At 39.4% G+C, this 16,896-nt stretch overlaps 1 protein-coding gene across 1 annotated transcript; it reads left to right on the top strand.

The window, feature by feature from the left end:
- The first annotated feature begins 6,019 nt into the window (after positions 1–6,019).
- On the top strand, positions 6,020–6,673 carry LOC138875218 (uncharacterized). The gene has a single exon (XM_070154042.1). It carries the CDS (start codon positions 6,020–6,022, stop codon positions 6,671–6,673), a length of 654 nt encoding a protein of 217 aa, XP_070010143.1.
- The last annotated feature ends 10,223 nt before the right edge of the window (positions 6,674–16,896 follow it).

Raw genomic sequence — 16,896 nt, 5'->3', positions numbered from 1 at the left:
GTTTCTTTAAGTCCAATGAAGCAAAATACTAAATGTCTTACACGTAATCACTTATGATGCCACCTTTCAATTAAGATTCTTAGTCACTTATTTTAAATGGAAGGGCTGTCACATCATGCTACCTAGTCATTATCCATATATATATATATATATATATAATTAGGTAATATCCCATTACCCAATAATTACCTAATTACCCACATAATTAAGAATTATCTCAACTAACTTAAAATACTACTCATTTTTAATACACCTCACACATCATACTATCGTGGTCATATGGTACCTTGTATGGTACTAGTCCATAAATATTAAGGTATTATAGTTTGGACTGTATTTTATCCCAAATAGCAAAACTTTGACGAAAATTCATTTTCTTTGACTTGCTTCCCTTCTCACCTTCACGAACTTACTCATCACTTGTTTAAAATAGCATAATCCTTATATTCTCCAAATAATCTTTTCCTTGGACTGGTGTCAATTACTTTGCGATAAATTCAACGTATAATAGTACAAGGTGGAACATCGTCGTAATTTAATACTATGAAGCATAACATCATTTTAATGTAATACTGCAAGGAGTAACATCATCGTAATATTGCAGGGTGTAACATCATTCCCCCTTTTGGAATATTCGTCCTCGATTGTTGACTGATGCTCTTATCATTTTCATAACTTATAACTATTGTGAATATCTTAATACTCTCCTTGCCATTTAGGCCTCTTTCCTACGTGATGTGCCGGAGAATTTCGGCACATTTGATACAAATTGCTTAGATTTTACCTTGTTTTAGATGCAATTATCTGTTACACTTATGTAATTTTAATGTTTTTGCAGTGTATGAGGATTAAGGACTTAAGAACATGGAAATGAAATCAAAAAGACACAAAAAGACAAGAAAATAGCAAAAAGGCATCGCAAATGTGGATATGTGATCGTAAATCAAACATGCGAGCCGTAGAATGTGCAAGGGAATCACAAACAACAACAGATTTCCGGGCTAAGTCCAGTGCAAGAAATGCAATCCAATCTGTGATCGCATAACCTGTTTGCGAGCCGCATAATGGACCGCAAACTCAACATAAAGATTGTTGAAGGTAGAAAATTCGACGTGAAATGCGATCGCATATCTGCAATACGGACTGCAAAACATCAATGCGATAAAGGCCTGGAAACTAGGGTTTGAAGATGCGATGGGTATGTCAAGAATGCGGACCGCATGTCTGTTATGCAACAGATATGCGGTCGCATATTTAACCAGAAAGGGTATTTTTGTCAAAATTTTATCCCGAGTTTTGACCCACTATAAATAGATTTATTGGGGTTTCGTTGGGGCATCTTGTCTGATTTTGGAGCTACAATACAAGGCTTAAATATTCCTCTCTTTTGAAAGCTTTTGGGTCAAGAATCTTTCACTTTGTAAGCTTTATGGCATTAAATATTCTCTTCCTTTTGTATTTTAGTATGTGTAGCTAACTCTAAATACCAAGGTTGTGGACCCTAAATGTGTGTTATGTTAATGGGTGTTTAACACAGAATATATGTATAATGGTTGGTTGATATTTATTTACTTCTCATTATTCATTTATTGTTGGTGGTTGCAAACATTAACAAGTGCCATTAAATTCTTACTTTGCTTGGGAAAGTAGGTTAGAATTTGGTAGAAGTAAATATCAAAGACTCAAGGCCTTAATCCCTGTTTAATAGAATCGCTTAGGAATAAGTGGGTTTTATTTGGCATATATTGATTGTTCTTAAGTACAACTCTTTTATATTTGAAAAAATCATAAAGAGGAAATGCTACCCAACTATTGAAAAATATTGGATAGTCATTTGGAAATCATTTGCATATCAAAAGAACCTTGCATTAGAAATATATCATATTAACACTGATAGCATTACTCTTCATTAAAGGGGACACAACCTTGGTTTCTTTAATCAAATTATTTATATTCTCAATATCACAATTAGTTATTTCTGCAAACCAGACTCAATTCATTCTCTTGTTACCATTAACCGGATAGAATTACGACTTTAGTCAAGTAATAAACTATTTGAGTAACCTTTTCACACCTATTCTTTGTGGGATTCGACCCCAACCATGTTGGGCTATTATATTTGACACCGACCGCCATACACTATTTAATTAAAGTTTAATTTGAGCGTATCAAATTTTGGCGCCGTTGCCGGGGTATACGGTTTTGAAATTACTAATTAGTGTGTGATTTACTTTACGTCTTAGTCTATTCCATCACACTTTGCTTGTTTTGCTTGGTGTTGATAGGAAAACATGGCCTAATATGAAGAAGAAATGGAGGCGGAAATGGAAGAAAATCCTTTTGTAGACATAGGGGACTATATTGAGGATACAAATGCTATTGTACCTCCGGCCATTGGCGCTGCAACTTTCAAGGTAGAACATTGTTTAATCCTTATGCTCAAAGAGGAGGGGTTTTTCAGGAATTCCACTGATGATGATCTGACACAACATCTTAGAAACTTCTTGGGTACGTGTGTGATGCATAAGCAGAACAACATCTCGCATGATGCTCTAAGGTTGAGGTGCTTCAAGTACTCACTATCTTGGGACGCTAGGAAATGGCTTCAGAATATGCCACCAAACTCCATTCTTTCTTGGCTTGAACTTGTCTGGGCATTCTTAGCTAAATGGTTCCCGCAAAGTAAGAAGTCTGAGCTCGGGAATAAAATTTTCTTTTTCAAGCAAGTACCGGTAGAACATCTATATGAGGCATGGGATCGGTTCAAGTTATATTTGGTGAGGTCGCCCAACCATGGTTTTCCGGATTCTATCTTGTTGGAAAAATTCTACATAGGCTTGGATCCTATGAACCAATCTATAGCCAAGAATGTAGCTGACGGATCTTTCATGGACAAATCATTTGCAAGGGTCGCACAAATATTTGACAAAATGGCGAAGCATAATCAAGCATGGAACTCAGCGGACACCACAGGTGGAATTGCATATGGGTCTCCTTGCTTGACCACCATGATCAAGGAAAACCAAGAGAGGGATCAAGTGATTGCAGGGCTTGCCAAAAATGTCAACGTGTTGACAAAGATGTTTCATAGAAAGCCTAACGAAGAAAGTAAATGTGGTGGAAGATGTGCACCCCATATCAAATGAATACTTTGAGGAGGAAAACTATGTCAACAACTCTCAAGGATGATATCAAGGCAACAATACCAAGGTCAAGGACAACAAAATCAATGGAGGCCTCACCCGCAAGGGTAAGCCAACCAACAGTGGAGAAATGACTAAGGCAGCTCAAATCAAGTTAATTGGAACAACAACAACTTCCCAAATCAGAGTTCAAAGCCTTATGTTCCTCCAAACGGTCAATATTCAAATCAAGGTTCCTCAAGTGAGTTTAAGTTGGAAGGCATGCTTTAACGGGTATTGAAAATTAAGAGAAGTCCGCACTTCTATGAGGAATATGACCGAGCTTGTTGGTTCTCATACCGCATCCATTCAAAAATTGGAGATGTAAACGAGATACCTCTATAGGGAACAAAATCCGAAGCAAAAAGGGACACTTCCAAGTGACATAATTGCAAACCCCAAGGGTAGTGGGAGTGGTCCAACTCCTCATGTCATGGCGATTACTACTTGGAGTGGGAAGGTACTACAAGGAGGGAGTGAACAAGTTATTGAAGTTGAAGAGTCCGAACGTGAAGTTGAGGTTGAAGAGACAATTGTTGTTGAAGTTGAAAAGGTTCCAGAAGAGTTGAATGTGCAACAAGAAAACCGGGAAGAGGTAAAGGAAAAGGTAAAAGAGATACCAAAAACTCTACCAGCTATTCCTAGAACTCCTCCTCCATTCCCTCAAAGACTTGCTAGAAAGGTTGATGATAGCAAACTCGAAAAGTTCTATCACATTCTCAAGCAATTATTGGTGAACATTCCATTTGTGGAGGCATTTAAAGAGATGCCGGATTTTTCTAAATATTTGAAAGATTTGATTACCAAGAAGAGAACCACCAACAATGAAGTGGTGAATGTGACTCACCGGGTTAGTTCCATCATTGCAACATATACCGTTCAAATGAAAGAAGACACGAGATCTTTCAACAATCCTTTTACTATTGGAGCACATGATTTTGCAAGAGCCCTTTGTGATAATGGGGCTAGCATCAACTTGATTCCTCTTTCCATTTACAAGCAAGCGGGGTTAGGTATGCCAAGGCCCACAAGTATGAGATTGCAAATGGTCGATCGTTCCATAAAGAGACTGGTGGGAATTGTTGATGATGTACTTGTTAAAGTGGGAAAGTTTCATTTACTAGCCGATTTCAAATCCTTGATTGTGCGGTTGACAAAGAGATCCCTATCATTTTGGGGAGACCCTTCCTAGCCAAAGAAAGAGAACTAATGGATTCATAATGGAATAAGATCAAATTTTGTGTGAATGATGAAGAGGTCACACTCCAATCAAGCAAGGGTATGAAACTACCACATGAATATGAGAGTATCTCGGTATTGATGTTGTGGATGAAGTGGAAGATGCGGTTGAAATGAAGATGGAAGAACAATGCCTTGGTGAGGTGTTGGCAGCTATTTTGGTGAACTTTGATGGTGAAGATATGGAAGGATAAATGGAATCGGTAAATGCATTGGAGGGGTTTGGGTCGTACACTTATGCTCCGGCAAAGCTTTCTCTCGACTTGGAGAATAGAGCCACTCCTCCCGCAAAACCTTCTATTATTGAGCCACCGCAACTAGAGCTCAAACCACTTCCACCACACTTGAGGTATAAATTTCATGGCTCAAATGATACTTTACTGGTAATCATTTCTTATTTGTTGAATGATGTGCAGGTAGAACAATTGTTGGAAGTCTCGAAGGAGCGTAGGCAAGATATTGGATGGACAGTTGCGGATATCTGAGGGATCCCCCCCCCCATAATTTGCGAACAAAAGATCCACTTGGAGAGTGAGACGAAATCAAGTGTGGAACATCAACAACGGTTGAACCCATCCATGCAAGAGGTGGTAAAGAAAGAAATCATCAAGTGGTTGGATGTCGGGGTAGTCTACCCCATTGCTGAAAGTTCTTGGGTGAGCCCAGTGCAATATGTGCCAAAAAGAGAGGCATGACTGTGGTTGAAAATGATAAAAATAAGCTCATCCCAACAAGAACGGTGAACGGATGGGGGTGTGTATGGATTATCGAAAGCTCAATAATGTCACATGAAAAGACCATTTCCCTATGCCTTTTATTGATCAAATCCTTGATTGGCTAGCGGGAAGGTCATTCTATTGCTTTCTTGATGGATATTACAGTTACAACCAAATCAACATTGCATTGGAGGATCAAGAGAAGACAACATTCACTTGCCCTTATGGAACTTTTGCTTTTAGCCGGATGCCATTTGGTTTGTGCAATGCTCCTGCTACTTTTCAAAGATGTATGATGTCCATTTTCTCTGACATGGTGGAGGATTTTCTAGAGGTTTTCATGGACGACTTCTCAATGGTAGGTGACTCTTTTGAGCACTGTCTTAACAATCTTAGACAAGTGATTAAGAGATGTGAAGAGACCAACCTTGTGCTCAAGTAGGAGAAATGCCATTTCATGGTGGATGAAGGTATTGTATTGGGGCATAAAATTTCAAAACATGGCATAGAGGTTTACCGGTCAAAGATCGAGATTATTTCCAAGCTTCCTCCACCTACTTCCGTTAAAGGTGTTCAAAGTTTCTTGGGGCATGCTGGGTTCTATAGGCGTTTCATCAAGGATTTTTCCAAGATTGCAAATCCTATGTGTAAACTCCTTGAGAAAGATGCCAAATTTGTGTTTAACGAGAAACGCCTCAAAGCCTTTGAGGAATTGAAGCAAAAGCTCACCACGACACCTATTATTGTCACACCCGATTGGTCTCTTCCTTTCGAGTCATGTGTGGCGCCAGTGGTGTAGCTATCAGAGCAATGCTTGGCCAACGTCACAACAAGGTTCTTCACCCGGTCTATTATGCAAGTAAGACACTCAATGGAGCGCAAATGAATTACATAGTGACTGAGCAAGAACTTCTCGCCATTGTTTATGCCTTTGAGAAGTTTCAGGCTTTTTTGTTGGGATCCAAGGCGATAGTGTACATAGATCATGTTGTGTTTCGCTATCTCATGGCAAAGAAGGATGAAAAACCTCGGTTGATTCAATGGGTCTTGTTGTTGCAAGAATTTAACTTTGAGGTAAAGGATCGCAAGGGAACTCAAAATCAATTAGAGGATCATTTATCAAGGCTTGAAGAGGCAGGGAGGCCAAAGGGAGATCTTGAGATCAATGATGCATTCTTGGATGAACACATATTGGCACTATCTAGCACGTTTGCTCCTTGGTATGCCGATATTGCTAACTACTTGGTTAGTGACCTTATTTCGGATGGATTGAAATCCTATCAAAAGAAGATGTTTTTAAGAGACTGTCGACGATACTATTGGGAAGAACAATTCTTGTTCCATGTTTGTGCTGACAACATCATCAGAAGGTGTGTTCCAGAGGAAGAGATTATGCCAATTCTAAAGGCATGCCATGACTCGCTGGTTGGGGGTCATCATGGGGGAAATCGAACGGCGGCTAAGGTGCTTGAATGTGAATACTATTGGCTATCAATCTATCATGATTCCAATAAAATGGTTAAGGCTTGTGACTAATGCCAAAGGCAATGATCAATCTCCAAGAGGCATGAAATGCCAATGCACTTTGTGATGGAGATAGAAATCTTTGAAGTGTGGGGAATTGATTTTATGGGTCCCTTTGTAAGCTCTCGTGGGATGAAATATATCTTGGTGGTCGTGGACTATGTATCCAAATGGATTGAAGCAATTGCCTTACCAAACAACGAGGTATGAAGTGTGACCGCATTCTTAAAGAAAAACATATTCACTCGGTTTGGCACTCCTAGAGCCATTCTTAGTGATGGTAGGTCTCATTTCTGTAACAAGGCTTTCACGGGGCTACTAGAGAAATATGGCGTCAAGCATAAAGTGGCCACACCTTATCATCCCCAATCAAGTGGTCAAGTTGAGGTTTCCAACTGGGAGATCAAGAGCATTCTAGCAAAAACTGTTAATGCAAACAGGACCGATTGGTCAATGAAGCTAGATGATGCATTGTGGGCATACCGCATGGCATACAAAACCCCTATTGGCACTTCTCCTTATCGGTTAGTCTTCGGCAAATCTTGTCATCTATGCGTAGAACTGGAACAGAAAGCCATGTGGACTCTGAAAAGGTTGAACTTGGACTGGGCTGAAGCTGCAAATTTGAGGTTAACTCAACTCAATGAAATGGAGGAATTCCGTTTCCATGCATATGAAAGTGCAGCAGTGTATAAAGAAAGGATGAAGTTTGTCCACGACAAAAAGATCTTGAAGAGGGAGTTCAAGTCGGGTGACTTGGTTTTACTCTTTAACTCAAGGCTCAAATTATTTCTGGGCAAGCTCAAATTGAAATGGTCCGGTATGTTTAAAGTGGTCAATGTCTCCTTTTGGAGCTGTGGAACTAGAATCGGAGGATGGGCTCCAAACCTTCAAAGTGAATGGTCAGCGAGTCAAGCACTACTTGGGCACAAATGGAGAAAAACATTTGGTGGAGTAGTTGGCTCTAAAAAATGGTTCGTGCCTGACCAATGAGTGATCCAAAGGAATGCCAACTTCATCGTGCCACGACATTAAATCAAGTGCTTCATGGGAGGCAACCCATGTGTGGTAACACCCTATTTGGCCTTTAAATTTTATATTTTTGTTAGATAGATTTATTTGAGCAATTTAAAGTGTGTGTTAGAGTGCAGGGGATTCAACAAATCATAACACGGGGTAAAATTGCATGAGAAAGGGAATAAAAATCACCTTGGGAAGTTTTTTGCACATATGCGGTCGCATTTTCACTATGCGGACCGCATTTTAGTCGCAAACCCAGACAGTGGGTTTAGCTGGAATTGGTGATAAAAATGTGATAAGGTGGTGCACTTTACGAACCGCATTTCCACTATGTGATCACATAGTGCACCGCATTTTTGGCCCTACAGCAACTCAATTGAATCCACTGCATAACACTTAAACGGTCGCATAGTGTGTTATGAGATGACTTGCCCGTCGCAATTCTCCCAGGTAAGTGCCTCGCATCTCTTTATTCAAAACAAACAAAAATAAACTTTTTATTATTATTATCAGAAACAAAACAAAACAAAAAAAAAAGAAAAGGAATGGAGAAGGCAAAACGGCTAGTGCATCACGTACGTAAGGCAAGATCTGTGAACTAATCTTCCAAGTGTTCTCATAAACTCGTCACTGGTATGTTTTCCTGTCCCAATTCCATCCTTGCAAGCTTTAGTTTTACATTCTTGTTCTTGTTCCTCCTATTTTTGTTTCATGTTTCTTTTTTCTTTTTGTTTGTGTTTTGTTGTTAGAAATCCATTCGTAATTTGATCTTAGTTAAGTTGTGTGTTTTGGGGTGCTGGGTAGTCAAACTTATGACAGCCATTGTTGAGGCTTAAGTTCAATCGTTGGGAGGGATGAAGTTTGCGGCTCACATAATTAAAATGCGGCCCGCATTTCTGCCGCATAAATAAACCCTAGCTAGCAGAAGAAGATGACAAGATGCGGCAACTTTGCGATCCTATAATTGATATGTGGACCGGAAAGTCACCGCATACTGAGTCAGACTAACCAGTTTTAGAACATGCTATGTGGGACCAGTTTGCGATTCGCATTTTCTTATTTTGGTTTTCTGAATAATCAAGTACGCGATAGTTATGCGAACCGCATAATGGTTATGCGATCACATAACCCATCGCATACTAAGATCATTTGTATATTCTGTGAGTTTGCGACAACTATGCGGTCCGCATAGTGGTTATGCGACCACATAGTGGTTATGCGACCACATAGTGGTTATGCGACCACCTAACCTTTCGCATACTTGAATGTTTTTTTACTTTTTCTGTTTTCTTTTAACTGTTGCCTACCATGTCGCTCACATTTCACTTTTATGCAAATATGGCTCCCAAGAAACATATAGCCTCCACCCAGAAAAGGGCACCCTCCAGTTGTCACACTCAACAAGCAAAACGTTCGCGACTGGACCCTTCTACTACACATCCCTCCCAGTCTGATGAGGAGGATACCTTGCCCGAAGTTGACCTACAAGCTGAGGCAAGAAGGAAACAAAGGGATGACTTCCAGCTTAGGTTTGGGGTCGAAGGGTCCAGGGAGCTTTATAGAGAAGGGCTGAACAAACAAAAAATCCTGGCCAAAAAACAACTGAGTATGAATGGGCTACAAAAGCAGTACCCTTACATTTAGAGAACATCAAGGCAAGAAAATGGGAGAGCTTTATGGAGCTGCCTGATGAATATAATGAAACCATTGTCCGTGAGTTTTATGCCTCCTATGGAGCCTCCAGGACTGCTCATCATAAGCGCAACAGGGTTTTCTGTGACACTGTGTTAGTTTTGGGGAAGAATGTGTTTTGCAGTGATGAGACTATCAATGAATTTTACATCCCTGACTGGAGATCGGGCAAAGCTGAGTACTACGCCAAATGGGTAAACCGGGAGAATCAGCAAAGTGGGATAGCATCTGTGATAGCACAGGTGACCCCTACCTGGATCAACCCTGTGCACAAAATATACAAGAAGGATCTCACACGAGAGGGTCGATATTGGCATAGCTTTGTCACCTCTCAACTGATACCATCAAGAAATGAGACTGATATAGGCATTGAGAAAGCTCTTCTCATTGCATGCATTATTGCATGAATCAAGATTGATGTGGGTGCTTTTATCTTCCGGGAGTTAGGGAATCAGGCAAAGCAAGTAGCCACTTCACTTCCATTCCCCTGTTTGATCATAGCCCTCTATAAGGCTGTGAAAGTCCCTACCATGCCACACAATGATAAGACAAGGAAGGCGCTGAAGGATATTGATATCATGTGCATTAATGATGCTATTGCTCCCCTAGATGTTCAGACTCAGGGTCTAGTTGATGTAGAGCCCTCAGATTCCCAGGCTCCTATGTCCCCTCAGGTTCCAGTTGCATCCACTTCTACTTCACATCCCGCATCTCAGTCCACCATTGCTCAGCCTTCTACTACACTGCCAGCTGTTTCTAGGCTTGGTCTCATAACTCAGCATGCCAATGCTAAGGTAGACCATCTTCTGAAGAACTTGCCAACCCTCATCAGACAGGCTTTGACTCCTATACAGTCCTCAGTGACAGCACTCCAACAACAACAAACAACTTATGGGGATCGCCTGCAACAGCTTGAGTTGAGGATTGAGAAGATAGAGCGAGGTGAGGTTAGTGACTTGCCTAGGTCCCAGGAGGAAGTTGCCACTATAAAGACTAAGCTCCACAAGATGCAGACTTTGGAGTTCAATCTATCATCCATCCTTCCCAAGGAAAGTGAGTAGGGAGCAGACACAACAACGCTAGGCTTGGAACTTGACTTGTCCACTCTGATGACAGATATTGCACCTCTGACTGTCGGGGCTTCCCAGCCTTTAGCTCCTCCTACACATATTGAGATTCCTTCCGAGGAGGATTCCGGACATTCTATAGTGTCCGAGGGTGAGGAGGCAGACGAGGGAGATGATGAGGACGATTCATGGTCCACAGAGGATGATGGCCCTCAGGAGAAGGGCAAGCAGATTGCTGCTTCTACAGTTGAGGACGATGAACAAGCAGCAATTCAGATAGCAATAGAACATTCGCTAGTAGATATGGCCGCCCCTGCATATCCATCGGCCACTCAGCCATTAGCGGGCGAGGCTAGCAGCTCACAAGCCCCAGCTCCCATATTGGGTCAGCCAGAGATCCCTCCTCCATCAGTGGAGGTCACTCCTTAAGCCGAGATCTCATCGGTCCCAGCTTCAGCATTAGAGGATGACCCCATCACTATCACTCAGCTGGCTTGCGACTACTATAGCGTTAGTGCACCTCAGGGAGCTCCTAAACTCTTTTTTATGTTCTTATGCATTGGGGGGACAATGCATGCTTTTTAGTTGGGGGTGGTAGCCTTGTATATTTTTTGTGAAATTGGCAACTGTTGTACATGTTTATGTTTTTGTGCTATATAAGCAAACTTATGTACTTATTTGTGTTTTGTGATTCTGTATATATTGGTGTTTTATGGTTTTAGTACATAAAGTATGTTATCCTTGTGTATTAAAAAACAACACAAAAACAAGTAGATAGTTGCATGTCTATCTTTAGTAATTAGCAATGAATATCCCTTAGTTTTTCTTTGCTGGGTTCTTTTCTAAAGGTGTAATAGTAGAACCAGGACAGTAGAATGAAGCAAGTTGACTTATTTGGTGTACTTGTCTAGTTTCAAGCATGTGTGTCTATATATAGCCTATACCCTTCCATTAATATATAAAAAAAGAGATATCAGCTGTGTGAACTTGAGGCTCGATCTCTGACTCTATGTCCACCTAGAGTTATACATGTATATATGATGAAAGCTTTAAGTTGCCAAGTGTTGACTCGAGGGCTTCAAACTATGTGAGCCAAACAGTTTGTGTGCCATGTGTGTGAGTCTTTGTGTAAATAATTCTTGTGTTTACTTCTGCCATCTAGAACTTGGCCGATTGGTTTTTCGATGCTTATAATAATTACATTTGGTTGGAGAAATGACCTTAGGAAGTTTTTGTGATTTTTGGAAAACCAGTTAGCCTTTCAAGCCACCCATTGTACAAATAGTATCACTAGTCACCCCATTTCAGACTTTAACCTTTTCTTTGGCTACCTCATTACAAACCTTTCCCTTTTTGTGAAATAATTCCTACTTTTGAACCCGTCCCTCCTTGAGCATTGAGAATGAGGATAAAATCCTAAGTTGGGAGTGTGGCGTCAAGCCGGAAATTGGCAAGGTTGTGCAATGAGCGTAGGAAAGTGTACCTCATAATGTGAAACTACTCAAGCTCCAAAAGCAAAAAAAGAAGAAGAGTAAAAGCAAAAAAAAGTATAAGATTTGTGAGTATATATACATAAGGAGCCTTGAAGAGAATAAAAGATGTAGTTGAAGTGGCTAAATGGTGGAAAAGTTGAAGCTAATGAGGGCTATGTGGTTTGAAAAGAAGCAAAGAGCAACAAGAAAGAAAAATGTGATTAGTGTTCAAGGAGGGTGTAGTCACTTGTACCCAAATTCTTATCCGACCCTTCCCTAAACCTACATTAAAAGCTTAAAAAGTCCTTCTGGGATCTCCAACTGAGCTTTCTTAGAATAAAGCGATGGTATGGTATGTTGTAACACTTGAAACTCTTTTTGAGTGTGAGTGTATTTGTGAATTCGTTCCTTTTTGTTGTCATTGTAAATATTGTGATTTTGGGACTTTCTTTATAGTGAGGGCACATGAATTGTGAGGTTGGACAAAAGTTGAATTTTTGAGTCAAATGCAAGTGCACTCAGCTGAGGGTAACATTTTGTCACATTATTCGAGGCTCAAAGTTTCACAAGTTGATTAGTTTCCTTGTAAATATTGATGGTTCAGGAAGGGTAAAACAATCGAAAATGCATGCCTGTAGTACTAATAACAACAACCGTCCACGGTCACTATTGTTTCGTATATTTTAGATGGAGTCTATAATAGGATAGTGTTGTCTTAGTTGCTTGAGGACAAGCAAGAGTTCCAGTTGGGGGTGTTGATGTGCCGGAGATTTTTGGCACATTTAATACAAATTTCTTAGATTTTAGCTTGTTTTAGATGCAATTATCTGTTATACTTATGTAATTTTAATTTTTTTTTGCAGTGTATGAGGTTTAAGGACTAAAGAGCATGGAAATGAAATCAAAAGGCCACAAAATATGAGAAAAGAGAAAAAAGGCATTGCAAATGTGGATATGCGATCGCAAATCCAACATGCGAGCTGCAGAATGCGCAAGGGAATCGCAGACCACAACAGATTTCTGGGCTAAGTCCAGTTCAAGAAATGTGGTCCAATATGCGATCGCATAACCTGTTTGCGAGCCGCATAATGGACCGCAAACTCGACATAAAGATTGCTGAAGGTAGAAAATGCGACGCGAAATGCGATCGCATATCTGCAATGCGGACCACAAAACATCAATGCGATGAAGGCCTGGAAACTAGGGTTTGAAGATGGGATGGCTATGTCAAGAATGCGGACCGCATGTATGTTATGCGATGGATATGCGGTCGCATATCTAACCGGAAAGGGTATTTTGTCCAAATTTTGTCCCGAGTTTTGACCCACTATAAATAGATTTATTGGGGTTTTGTGGGGGCATCTTGTCTGATTTTGGAGCTACAATACAAGGCTTAAATATTCCTTTTTTGGAAGCTTTTGGGTCAAGAATATTTTACTTTGTAAGCTTTATGGCATTAAATATTCCCTTCCTTTAGTATTTTAGTATGTGTAGCTAACTTTAAATACCAAGGTTGTGGACCCTAAATGGGTGTTATGTTAATGGGTGTTTAACATTGAATATATGTATAATGGTTGGTTGATATTTATTTACTTCTCATTCTTCATTTATTGTTGGTGTTTGCAAACATTAACAAGTGCCATTAAATTCGTACTTTGCTTGGGAAAGTAGGTTAGAATTTGGTAGAAATAAATATCAAGGGCTCAAGGCCTTAAACCTTGTTTAATAGAATCGCTTAGGAATAAGTGGGTTTTATTTGGATTATATTGATTTTTCTTAAGTGCAACTCTTTTATATTTGGAAAAATCATAAATAGGAAATACTACCCAACTATTGGAAAATATAGGGTAGTCATTTAGAAATCATTTGCATATCAAAAGAACCTTCCATTAGAAATATATCATATTAACACAGATAGCATTACACTTCATTTAAGGTGACACAACCTTGGTTTCTTTAATCAAATTACTTACATTCTCAATATCACAATTAGTTATTTCTGCAAACCAAACTGAATTCTTACTCTAGTTACCATTAACCGGATAGAATTACGACTTTAGTCAAGTAGCACACTATTTGAGTAACCTTTTCACACCTATTCCCTGTGGGATTTGACCCCAACCTTGTTGGTTATTATATTTGACACCGACCACCTTACACTATTTAATTAAAGTGAAATTTGAGCGTATCACTACGCCATGACTTGTGATCGAATTCCTTCCAATCTCGTAACTGTTGCTACCTTCTATCATGCAGCCTCTACGATTCTGACCTTGTGCCTATGCGACTCTTCTCTCCTTTCTCCTTTGGCCTTTAGCCAATCTCTAATCCTTACTTTGTAAACATATACAAGGCTTAAGAGAATGTCTCTTTGGGCATCTATAGGTGTACTGAAGTTCTTTTCTTGGTACTTTGTAGAACTTGCGAATATGGCTATATCTTATTTCATAAACCTGGTTATCCATTCATATGACTTTACTGCATCTATGTAGGTCATATTGTACCATAATTCTTACTTCAATTTATCGTTACTGAGTTATTCTACTAAACTCCCAGTTACTTTTGTTGCTTATCCTTTAGGCATAAATCTCAGTCCTTTAATGCTCCTTCATTACCGTTCATCTTAAGAATGATGGCCTAATCTCATGTCATACCTTGTAACTTTTGCCCATCCATTATTGATTTTCCTGTATATTGATCAACATTATACCACTGATAACTTGAAACATCTTACGTAATACCTTGCCATTGGGGCTTACGTTGCATTGAGGAATATTTGAAGTGATTTCCATAATCGTATTTCATAGTATCTCCATGTGATTCACCTTATGGTGGGGGGGTAATTCCAATCTCGTGCTATCCACGAAATCTTTTCTCCTTCTCTTTTTTTCTTCAAATCATTATACAAACGAAGGCCCAAATATCATCCTTTATCTATCACAATTACACCCTTATTTTATACCAGGTCAACATTCCATTTCTTCTAAATACTGCTTGTCTTAAACTCCTTTGAGATCATTCAAGCTATACTAAGCTTTATATAGTTTATAGAACCCATCAGCTCTCTCGTATTTTTGTGGGCTTAATCCCGAGGACTTATTAATTTTTTTCACCTTCTCACTCGACCTTCCATATCCTTACTCCTGTCTTCCTGCAACCATGTCGCTCTACCATACTTTAGTTTGCGGCCTATACATATCCATTTATACTACTCGTAGCCTTCCTTCAATTTCTTTGCACCATAGATTTCCTTAAGTTATTCTGGAACATCAAGCGAGACATCATATCATCTCTAACTCTTCTTTATTCTCTTAATTTGAACTCTCGATACCTATAAACCATAGGCTGGAAGAAAAGACACTAACGACGGCGTTATCATTCCTGGATACTGAATCCTAGTGCTTCTATCCTTTTGTTCGAAGTATGGACTATTCACAACCTTCTGCATTTGAGTATTTTGTACGTTGTATCGTATCTTGTATCTTTTTCATGACCTCCCTTCCACATATGTATATCTCATATTCAAAACTTGAAGCTCTATTATAATACTTGCACTTCTGGTGTATACACAATCCGGTAAGAGCTTCATACTGACTTCTTATAAGGCTGGTACTTTTCTGACTGGTTTTATCATAGAGTCATTATAGAATATGGCTACTGTATTGCCTTTCTTGTGTCTCTGATATTAAAAGTGATTCTGCTATATTCTCAATCACAATGTCAATAATTTTTCTTGGGCCAATAACCAAATTCCTAATTTATTTACTTGATGAAAGTCTTTAGTTTCCTCTTCCTTTTGACCTGCCTTGATGTAGGCTTAAGCTATATTTCAATCTAAATCTCATGGTATTTTGTTATTACTTTAACCTTTCATGGACGCTATGGAAAACCACGATACAATCTTCTAATGATTCGATCCTTTATCTATGATTTGGACCGTAATTCCTTCTTTAACTTATACAGGAGTCTTCTATGGCTGATCATTGATCGAATAATTCTTTTTGTTCCATCTCGGCTTTCTTCAAACGTAAGCAATCGCTTTTCCTAGTCTTTTTGTCCCCTTGCCATGCGCATACTTAGCTTATCAGAGTTCTCACACGTGCCAAAAAAATTTTGCAACTCATATGGGTTCGAATATTATATTTGGTTTTACTACCCGCTCGTTAGCCATGGTAGGTGCCACTTTCTTAGGGAGTGCATACAATGTTGTTTTGAGACTGTTGTCATATGACCATTTCCTCTTTCGGTCATCCTGCTTAGGTTGAAGCCTTCTTCCTTATTTTTCTCAGCTAGTCTTTCGTCATAGTACTTAGGGAAGATCCTCTAACTCTTGTAAAGCTGCGAGCTTATTATGTCGTATACTCGACGGAATTTTTGATGTCCTTCCTCGCCTATAATTATCAGTAGTTACATACATCCACGCCCTTGTACTTGTAGGGTTGCTCCTGAACTGATATTTCGACTATCTTCCCAGTGGCATTTTTTTTTTCTGTAATACTCATACAGTACCTTTTTAACTTCCCCAACTCTTATATGAATATATCTCAAGTATTACAATGTCATAACTACGAGACTGAATTCCCCATGTTGGGGTTCCCTACGTTTATCTTGCATTGATCTATTGATTTGTCTTTTATCCTCTTGTCTAGACATAACTGGGCTCTTCCTAAATCACCTACTAACTACTCATTGGCCCATTCTCGTATCAATATTCTGAGTAATCTTTCTTGGGTTATTCCCTTTGTCATAACTTACCTCTCACACTAGCTCCTTATTTATCAAAAACATCCCGGCCTGGAAGCCTTACTTCCTTTCCTTGATGCCTTGTTCTAAAATCATAGCATATCTGTAACAATTGGATAAGTGCAATCTCATCCCTTTCTCATTATTATTGCATTCTTCCTTCATCTTTCCATATTCCCCCTTTCGGGGAGTACTAAGACTTGGAGCTATGACGACCTATCTATAGATATTTTTCCTCTTA

This window comes from Nicotiana sylvestris, chromosome 8 (genome assembly GCF_000393655.2).
Source record: "Nicotiana sylvestris chromosome 8, ASM39365v2, whole genome shotgun sequence".
Taxonomy (NCBI): domain Eukaryota; kingdom Viridiplantae; phylum Streptophyta; class Magnoliopsida; order Solanales; family Solanaceae; genus Nicotiana; species Nicotiana sylvestris.
The sequence above is the reverse complement of the archived record's forward strand: the minus strand, read 5'-3'. Positions and strand labels throughout refer to the sequence as shown.

Excerpts from the sequence above, each read along its gene's own strand:
- LOC138875218 (XM_070154042.1), top strand. The coding sequence starts at position 6,020 with ATGAATTACATAGTGACTGAGCAAGAACTTCTCGCCATTGTTTATGCC.